The 10,480-nt window shown below is 33.3% G+C and overlaps 1 protein-coding gene across 1 annotated transcript; it reads right to left on the bottom strand.

The window, feature by feature from the left end:
* Positions 1–2,551: 2,551 nt before the first annotated feature.
* Positions 2,552–7,460, bottom strand: LOC108476567 (leucine-rich repeat receptor-like protein kinase TDR). Its single transcript, XM_017778806.2, has 2 exons — positions 4,379–7,460; positions 2,552–3,240 (listed from the first exon to the last, which is right to left on the bottom strand). The coding sequence occupies exons 1-2, from the start codon at positions 7,083–7,085 to the stop codon at positions 2,816–2,818; spliced, it is 3,132 nt and encodes a 1,043-aa protein (XP_017634295.1). The 5' UTR covers positions 7,086–7,460; the 3' UTR covers positions 2,552–2,815.
* Between the last annotated feature and the right edge of the window lie 3,020 nt (positions 7,461–10,480).

Raw genomic sequence — 10,480 nt, 5'->3', positions numbered from 1 at the left:
CCGGTTTAGTTAAAGGTGAACCTGATATTGAACCCTACACAATAATGGGCTCAGATCCGCTGATCTGCAAATGAGCTTTCCCTTGAGCAAATATTTTCATAGCAAGTGTTTTGACCAAAAACGATATGCATGTAACAAAAATGTTACTATGGATGAACATCAATGAACATCATCCTTGTGAGTTTGTCATTGGTGCATTTAGTCTGGCTTTCAATCCAACGTATCTATAGTGTGTTGGGATTTTGTGAAATTTTTACATTGATGCAATTATGCTGCCTTTCGATCCAGATGTGTTGGGATTTTGTGAAACTTTTATTTTTATTTTTTTTACAAACTGGTCACACTCATATGTAAATTTCAATTAGTGAATTTGAGATTTAATGAATTCACTAGACCTTCAGTGAAAAGGGCAATTTTCCATTTTCACTATTTAAATATTACTTTTATTATATTAATTTTAATGTAAATATTATTTTAATTATTATTTAAAATAATAGAATTTTAATAAATTTGGTTAATCAGTAAAATTGTTTTTAATAGTTTAATATATAAATATAATTTTAATTATACATTTGTTTAATCTAATTTCTTTAAATTATTTTCTACTTTCACCTCATTATCATTGTCACGTTATCCAAACATATACCTCATCATTGATTTTAATCTCTCTACTATAATAGTTAATCTCATCGTCACCGCTATTTTCAATCTCACTGAAACTAATCTTATCGCTCATCTAAACTAAGTGTTAAAGTAAATATATTACAGTTACTAACAAACTTTATATTAAAATTAAATATTTTTATTCTTCAAAAATATTTCATTTTTTAATAATTTTAAATTGTTTTTAAAGTAATATATAACACAAAATACTACCATATCAATATCGATACACTTGATATGCCACATCATCAAAATTAGTTAAATTTTATATTATGATAGTCGTTAGGATTTAATGTTAATGGTTCCTCTTCCTCAAAAGGGTTAATATATAGTCTTAATTTGATGCCTTAATTGAATGAAAAAAAATCACAAGAAATTATAAGGCAATGACTTTTTTAACCTTTAAGGCAAAACTTCCAAACCAATATTGTCACGAGTAGTGCTTACCATAAAGTATGCTTACTCGGTACATAATGAATTGCTTTTTGAAGTTAGCATCATTATATTAGGGTGTTATGGTAAAATTTAATTAAAAATATTATCAATTAAACATGTTTAAGGATTGGATTATCCGGCTGAATCTGAAGAATCGTTAAAATTAGATAAAAAATATGAGGTTTGGAAAAAGGATTTTAACAATATTTAAGATCCTTTTCTATACAAACAGCACTTTAACAAAATCTGGCATAGGATAGATCCAACTTGGTTATATATTTTTATATTTTAAACTTATTAATTACTTAGGTAGTGTTTGAAAGTTATTTAGTAATTAGATTTGTACGTAATTGTTTGTAATTATATAACGATAGCATGTTTAGATAATTATTGTAATTGGTGAGTCTCACTAAATTTGATGTAATTAGAGCATCCTAATTACACTTTCTAATTCTCTCATTATTAGGGAGTGTGAGAATTGAAATAATTATACTGTAATAACACTCAAATTCAATTTAAATTTTTTATACAAGTTATATAATTCTATTATAAGCATGAATATATGTATTCATGTTTGGGATGATTCTGATCAAAATCTTTTATATTATAAATCCTAAAAGATTCTATTATAAAATAATTTGTGTATTTTACAAAGTTATACAATTTTTATTCACCCAAAAAGAAAATAGAGATATGCAACTTTTATTAAAAAATAAATATGGCCTAAATTGGATTTAGATAAAAAATTTGAACCCATATTTTAATTTGGATTGAGCTTGGACAAAGGTAATATACATAGCAACGTTGTCTAGGTCTTACCGATAAAAGTACCACAAAGCTCTTATATTAATTACTTATGTTAAATCAAACAGTGAATTGGTCATTTTGTTGAAATTTCATCCATTTTATTATTAAATATTGGTCTATGTATGTCAATATAAAGAACACGTGAAACTTTTTACTTTTTCCGTCAATTACACCAATTTTAAAAACAAAATAGATAAAAATTTTAATAAAAATATCAATTTATCAATTTACTTTTGATTTAACAAATAACGACTAATTTATCTATTTTTAAAATAAATATGACAAAATATAAATTAACTATTAATTTAAAAATATCCATAATACTTTTTCGGATCCGACTCAACTAACCAAACAACAAATTTAATGTTAACAATTAAATTATTATTATTAAAAAATAACTTCTAAAATACAAAACGAAAGAAGTAACTTACATTTTGATCCAAATAATTTATTTGGCAGTTTATGATGGAGAACAACCATAAAAATGTGTGTTTTTCTGTTGGCTAACGATAAGATTTATAGGAGAAATGAACCTTTGCTTTATAAAATTTACCTTTATTTTTTTCCTTTTAACTTCAAAGTTGATGTCATTTCACATACTAGTCCAAAAACAATTGTCTTTTGAATTCATTTTATGGATCCTTACTTAGTGGTAAACATCATTAGCACTCTTCAAATATAATTAAGCTGCAATATCAATGTCATAATAGTACTGATTCAAAGAAAACATCAGAGAAATTAGAGCAATAACACTTGAAAATTCCATTAAAATAAAAAAGGAAAATGAAAAAAGAAAATCACTTCTCCTATACCAATTCCCCACCATTTTTAAAAATACCCCCCACCCCCAAAAAAAAAAAAGAAAGAAAGAAAGAAAGAAAGAAAAAACCCTCGTAAAATTAATCATATATTAACATTCGACAGTAGCCTTTTGTGCTAAAGAATCGTCAGTCCCATCAGCACCAACACGAATCACATTGCCTCCATTAACTACACTCTCCATCATTTTCCTCTTGGGTTTGGCTTCTTGCAGCATCAGCACCACATCCCTCATCGACGGCCGGTCCGCCGGGTTCCGGCTGGTGCATAGCAATGCAATTCTAAGCATCTGCATCATTTCTTCCCTCACCGATGCACATGATGCCCCTGCATTTTTATCCAAAATGTCAATAACTCCGTTTTTGTTCTTGATTTTAGACCTCACCCAATCCACAATGCTGTTTCCGTCTCCAAATTCTGAATCCACCGATTTTTTTCCACTTAGAATCTCCATCAACACCACCCCAAAGCTGTAGATATCACTCTTTTCATCAACTTGGAGAGTATAAGCATATTCTGAAAAAAAGAAAAAGAAAAAAAGCAAACGTTAATGATTTAGCCGAGAAACAAACATGATCATATCACAAGCCACAAAAATCCAAAACGAAGGCTGAAAGTCAAACAGGTAATGCTAAGGAAAATGATACGAATCAAAAGGGTTTGACAAATTTCTCTCCGGGGCCCATTCTATAAGAAGCATCATTACATGGATTTTAAAAAGAAATGAAAGTGCCACGCGCAAAAGTGCGTCATCGGCTGTGCAAACAAGTTACAAAAACCGCGCGGTGCCGAAAGAAGCGAAACCGAAAGGGACTTTGGCTGGTTTAGGGTTGGTTTGTTGTGCGCACTAAGCTCCACATAAAAAGTCTATTATTAATTATAAACTTATGGTGTTGTATGGTCTGGAATGGAAAGCTAACAATGTATAGGTTTTTCCAGAACAAGATTAAAGCACTTGTTTTTTTGTTCTTGAATTGTAAAAGCAAAGTATGCACTCAATAACAACAAAGAGAAAGCAAATCATGGGAAGATACAGTAAAGATATCAGAGTAAGAAAAAAAGTGAGATTAATGCCAACACTTTTGGACCCAAAAAAGTAATAGTAATAAGTGCACTAACCCCACCCAACAATATGACAAGTGTGTCAATGTCAATTTTTAATTCTAGTATTCTAACTAATGCAATCACTTAACTATATGTTGTCAAATCATAAAAGAGGTCAATGACAAAATCATGTTGATTTATCAAGATAAACATCATTATTTAAATTAATGACACAAAGTTTTTTAATTTTATTTTATTTTACATTAGATCGCTGTTAATTATTAGCTAAAATATAAAGTTGACTAGTTAATATAATGGTGATAGCTAGTATGGACCCATTAGTTATGGTAAATCAACAAAAGGGAAGAATAAGATAGATTCACCAAACCTAGCTCTAGCTGAAAAAGTTGGCATTATCCTCGAGGCTTATTATTTTTAATGGACATACAAAGCGAAAAAGTCTACCAAACTAACAAACAAAATTCATATTATGCTACCCCAAACAATGTATTAATGTTTAATATCTTTTACTAACGTGCACCAAATATTACGCGCAGGATAGCAAGATTCAATAGTGCTAAACTAAAATGAGCCAAATTAAACAATGCACCTGGAGCAATGTAGCCATAGGACCCAGCAATGACGGACATGGACTCGTCACTTTGAATCAACTTGGCAACCCCGAAATCTGCCACTCTGGCCTCCATCTCACCGTCCAATAAAATATTACTGGGCTTGAGATCACGGTGGACGATCACCGGATCACAGTCATGGTGAAGATAACAAATACCTTGAGCCACTCCAAGAGCGATTTTGTACCTTGTCACCCAATCCGCCACCAAGTTCTCCCCTTTATTCTTACCATGCAACAAGTCGTCCAAGTTCCCGTTTGGCATATACTCGTAGAGCAGCATCGTACACTCCCTGTTGCTGCAACATCCTAACAACCTCACTATGTTACGGTGCCTCACGTTCCCCAGCACGTCCACCTCCGCCAACACCCCTTTCCTCCGTCTGATGTTGTCTTTGTGCTTACCCCATAGCTTCTTCACCGCTATGATCTCGCCACCTGGCATCTCTGCTTTGTACACTGTTCCCGTGGAACCCATCCCTATGATCTTATCCGTCATGGACAGGCACTCTAGCACATCATCAGCCGTGAAATTCAACCGCTGGAAAGCGGTCAATCTCCACGGTCCGATTTCGATATCGTCGCTGAACCTACGGCTGTAATTTGCGTGGAAACAACGGGTCCCAGCTACGAGAACAAACAAACCAATCCCGAAAGCGGCTGCCATAATCCAAACGATTGCTCCAGCCGTTTTCTTTGGCTGCTGCTGCTTGTTACGAACTTCCATGTCACCTGTGGACAACGCCTCAGCCGGGCACGGTTTCGCTAAAATTCTGCCGCAAAGTCCGTCGTTGCCGGAAAATGAGGAAGGGTGTAAGTTGGGAAATATTGGACCGGACGATGGGATCGGGCCGGTTAGCAAATTATAGGAGACATTGAAATTTTCTAAAGTGCTACAGTTTTCGAAGTTCGAAGGGATAGTTCCAGTGAGCATATTATGGGAAAGATCAACTGCAGTTATTGAAGGAAGCGTCGATATTTCCCATGGAATTATTCCAGTAAACAAATTGCGGCTTAAATTCAAAGACAAGAGCTTTTCACAATGATCAATGTCCCAGGGGATGCTTCCGTTTAGAGAATTACCTTGGAGCTCGATTTTGTACACGTTTTTACAGCCGATGAAGTCTGGGATTTTGCCTGTTAGCTTGGCTGAACTGGCCGAGAAAATCTGCAAGCTCGGGGCACCCCAAATGTTGCTCGGCAATGCGACGTTGAAAGAGTTCTCGGAGATGTTGAGGAACTGTAAAGTTGGTGCATAGCCAAGATCACGAGGAATCTCACCGGTGAAGTTGTTCTTACTCATGTCCACGAACGTCAGGTTTGTTAGGAGTCCGAAGCCATATGGGATGGTACCGTTGAGAAGGTTGTTTTGGATTCGGAACCTTGAGAGTGACGTGCAGTTTACAAGGCTTGCCGGGATCTCATGCGTGAACATGTTGTTAAAAAGGATAAGCTTGAAAAGCCTGTTTCCATAGCAAAGATTTGGAGGAATTGGACCCGTGAGAGAGTTCGACGAGACATCAAGACCTAGCAACTTCCCATTTGAACCTAGTTTCTGTGGGAGAATGCCGCTCAGGTTGTTGTTCCAGAGAAATAAAGTGCTGAGATTTGGTAACTCACCGATGCCTTCCGGGATTGTACCAGAAAGGTTGTTGTTCATTAATCCCAACCATGTTAGCTCCGTTAAGGAAGATAACCCTTCTGGAATTGTTCCACTGAGTTGGTTGTCGGATACATCAAGGACCTTGAGAGCTTTCAACTTGGTGTAGCTCTCCGGGATTTCACCTATGAAGCTGTTCTTGAAAAAGTACAAAACTTCTAACTTAGTTAAATTGCCGAGTTCTTTCGGAAGTGAACCTGAAAGAGTACAATTAGAGATGTCCAAGTACTTGAGGTTGGGTAACAGTGCAAACTCTACTGGTATGGTGCCTGAGAAAGCATTGTAGCCAATCTCTATGCGCTCAAGCTGAGTCAAGAACCCAAGTTGACGCGGTAAAGTGCCTTGTAGTGCATTCCCTGCCAAGTCAAGCAGCTTTAACCTGGTAAAGCTTCCATAACCAGCTGGTATTTCACCTTCAAAGTAGCTGCCCCCAAGATTGAGCTGTTCCAAGAACCGTAACCGTACAAACTCTTGCGGTAATGGACCCCTGAAATTGTTGCTGTATGCATTGAAGACTTTCAAGAACCTAAGCTTAGAAACCCCGGGCGGGAACGTTGAGTTGAAGGAGTTGTGGCTTATATCAAGAGTTCTAAGTTCACCGAGTTTAAAAATAGCTGGTTGGAGAGGCCCATCAAAGTAATTCCCACTCAAATTCAAGTTCACCAAGCCAGTCAAATACCTTATTTCCGGGGGAATAACACCAGAGAGATTGCGACGAGAGAGATCAAGAGACGTGACTTGAGCTGTTTTAGGATTGCACTTGACACCTGACCATGCACACCAAACCGGGTCTTCAAAACTAGGCTTGGAAAACGTGGGAGTAGGGTCCCAATCTCCAAAACTTGAAAGAGGGTCTTTGAGGGATGATTTTAACGACAGAAGAGAAACCAAAGGGAGTGGAGGTGGTGATGCAGAAGCTGAGAAGACAAGCAGAGATGATTTCAGTAAATACAAGAAAAATGGGAGCAGAGATGGGAGAAAAGGAGGTTTCTTCATGGTTATGTGAAATAGGGAAGTGAAAGACATATGGAGCTGTTTTAGAGAAGCTTGGTGTTTACAGAAGGTAAATTTAAGGGAAAGGAGGGTTTGATGGAGAGAGATTCATGCTCTCTCAGGTTGCTGGGTGCATGGGAGGTTTCATCATTATCATTTACTTATGTTTTTTTTCCTTGATTGGTAACAGCAAAGAAATTGTGAAATAAAGAAAGAGATGAGAGAAACTACAACTTCAACTTCCTTGTATACTATATAATCAATTTCTTTCTGCTTTTTCTACTGCTACATGTTTCTCTTTATTTGCAACAACTTCAATATCTCTTTCTCTTTATTTCTTTCTCTCTCTCTCTCTCTCTCTCTCTCTCTCTCTCTCTCTCTCTCTCTCTCTGTATTTGTGCTTTGTCTGCTAAAATATTATCTCTATTTATATTTGATATATTGAAAATTTTAGATTTATCATAAGAATAGGATCGAGAATATTTGATTTTTCGTTTAATTATTATAAAATTAATTTTGAGTACATGTCATTACTTGAATCCATTAAATTATATAAAAATATTTGAATAATAGAAATTGATTTTTTTTAATAATATCTCAAATAATTTTGAATATCAAAATTTTTTGATATATAAATACTATTAAATATAATATATTTTTTATTTCTTGGGATTTCTTTTTCTTTTTTTTTTCCCCTTTTCTTTTGCTACCACTTTTTCATCATTCCTTGTTTCCTTTATCTTTGGGTATACAAGATTATAATTTTCTGTAACAGTAAGCAATGTCTCTCACAGGATCCAAGAAAAGACACTCCTTTCATTTTCCCACCATATCACCAGTTTGTTGTTTTAAAACAAATCCCTATTTTTTTATACCTCTAGATATTATATTTTATCAAAATAAACATATATACATACCTTCATTCTGTGATCTGTAAATGATTGAAAGGGATATTATAACAAAAACAAACAAAATCCAGAGTCTCAGGTTTAAAGGTAGAGTGTATATTAATATTTGCAAAAGCAATAGCCACTTGATGTTGGATATAACTGGTGTTTACGTTTCAGATTTTTGGTTATATCAGTCGTATATTAACTTCTTTTTTATAGGTAAACTGATATTTTAATGCTAATGAGGATTTAATTTATCATCATTCAATTATGTTTTTTTCACTTAATTACTATATTTTATAAAATGATCATTTAATTATTTAATTTTCATATCATTTAATTGTATTAGATTAATTTTTGATATTTTCATTTTTACCTTAGTCAGTTGGTGATAAAAAGACAAAATTAAATAATTAAATGACTATTTTGTAACTTTTCAAAGTTAGATGATAAAAAAATTACTAATAATTAAATGGCCATTTTAAAACTTTTTATAATTGAATGAAAAAAAATTAGATGACCTTTACTATACTTTATCCTTAATTTATTGATCCAAATCATATTGAATGTATTAAAATTGTTATTTAATATAAATAGAAAATTGTATAATATTAATTTTTAGGAAAATATGATTATATATTTACATTTTATTACGAAAATGTTCTTCGAAAAAATGAACGATTAATTATATAATATATTCTATTTTCATAAATAGATTCAACCTCCAATCACCGCACTAATTTTTGAAATTTTCAAATAATATTTATTTATACACATTATTAACCATGTTGGCAAAGATATAATTGTGGTTTTACTAGCACTAGTAACAAACACTATTAGTTATTATAATGATTGCTTATAATTTTGTATACTCTGAATAATTTACTTTTAAATCTATAAGGCATGGTAATTATGTCTCTTACCTTTCAAGTTTGTTTTTTTTTAAAGTTATCTTTAACAATAATGGTAATATTCAACTTATCAAACCCATCCAATCAATAATTTTCCAAAATTAAATTAAATTATTCCATTTAAAATATAATATTCAAATTGGATTTTAAAAAGTAAATTAAATCAACTTATCAAAGTGAATACATTTGATTCAACTACTTAAAAGGATTATTATGTCTTTTACAATTCCAAATTAAGGAGATGACTAGCCTTGGCTATCGGAGCAACTGACTCTACGGATAGAGACATGGATATACGTATTAGAAGAATGATACATCGGACTGGACCCAATTTGAATTAATTCTTAATATGTTTGTGAATTATTTCACTTGTGACGTTCATGGTGTGATTTACCTAAATCCTGAGTTAGTCACCGACCATGCGTATGTAACTCATGTGCTTTGATATAAGTGGAGATTTATGCTCTAAAAATAATCAAACCTATAGTCGATATGTTGGGTACATGACTTGTGTATAACATGACTTTACTGGCAACAATGAAATTCATAACCCAATTAAAGAGTTAATGATATCATTTCATTAGAATTGTGTGGATTGATAAATATGAAACGTGACCATGAGTTGCTTATTCTTGAACAAATAATCTATTACAATCATTAGTTGATAGTGTTCATATTAATCATTAAGAAGATACGATTGTGACAATAAGATAAAATAGGATTGTATTGAGTGAACAGGTTTAACTCAAATGAATCAATGATATTATATGAGAGTAACATACACATGTCAAGGTTAATGGACAAAACAATTAGATGAATTGCTTTCATAAAAAGTATACAATAAGGAGTTTTTAATTATGGTACTTCTTGTGAACTGACTCCATAATTAAGTAAATTGCAAATTACCGGAACGATGTTTCTGGATATAATTGCAATTCGCAATTGCTCGAGCCTAATTGTATATGTCTGATTAGTCTCTCCATTAGCTCAACAAAAGTTTGATCAGACTACATTTGAATTAGAAGAAAATTTTATGATTTTAGAAATGATTTAATTGAGTCAATTTATTCGATGTAAAACTAAATTGGGTGGTCGTGTGAATTATTCAAGAATTTGATTAAAGAATGTTCTTGAAAAGTTAATTTGAAAAATTTCAGTGATTTTTTGGAAAATTAATTTTGATAAAATAAAATAAATTAAAATAAATATGATATTTTTGGAAATCAATCTTCAAGTCAGACAATTAGCCCAATATACAATTGAACTTGAAAAATCAAATCCGAGATCAAGACCCAAAACTGGTTGAACCAAGTTAGGTGTATGAAACTGGGTTGACAGTCCAATCGGTGGTTGGATCTGACTGGTTAGGCCACCACTGGCTCGAACTGAACTAACAGCAACCGAATCAGCTATTGCACCATCAGCTAGGCATTCACATGCCTGGTTGGTGCGACATTGTTCAAACGATTAGCACCCGCTCCAACCACAGCACCGGCAAACTCGAGAGGAGGTGTCGAGCCGACCAAACCCATTCAGGCAGAGCAATGACAGTTCGAGGTGTTGGGAGGAGTTGCGTCGGTGATGACACCGTTGGGCACGATGGCTACAACAATGATGATCCGACGGT

This window comes from Gossypium arboreum, chromosome 12 (genome assembly GCF_025698485.1).
Source record: "Gossypium arboreum isolate Shixiya-1 chromosome 12, ASM2569848v2, whole genome shotgun sequence".
Lineage (NCBI taxonomy): Eukaryota > Viridiplantae > Streptophyta > Magnoliopsida > Malvales > Malvaceae > Gossypium > Gossypium arboreum.
Note: the sequence above shows the minus strand (reverse complement) of the source record. Positions and strands in the feature narration are given on the sequence as shown.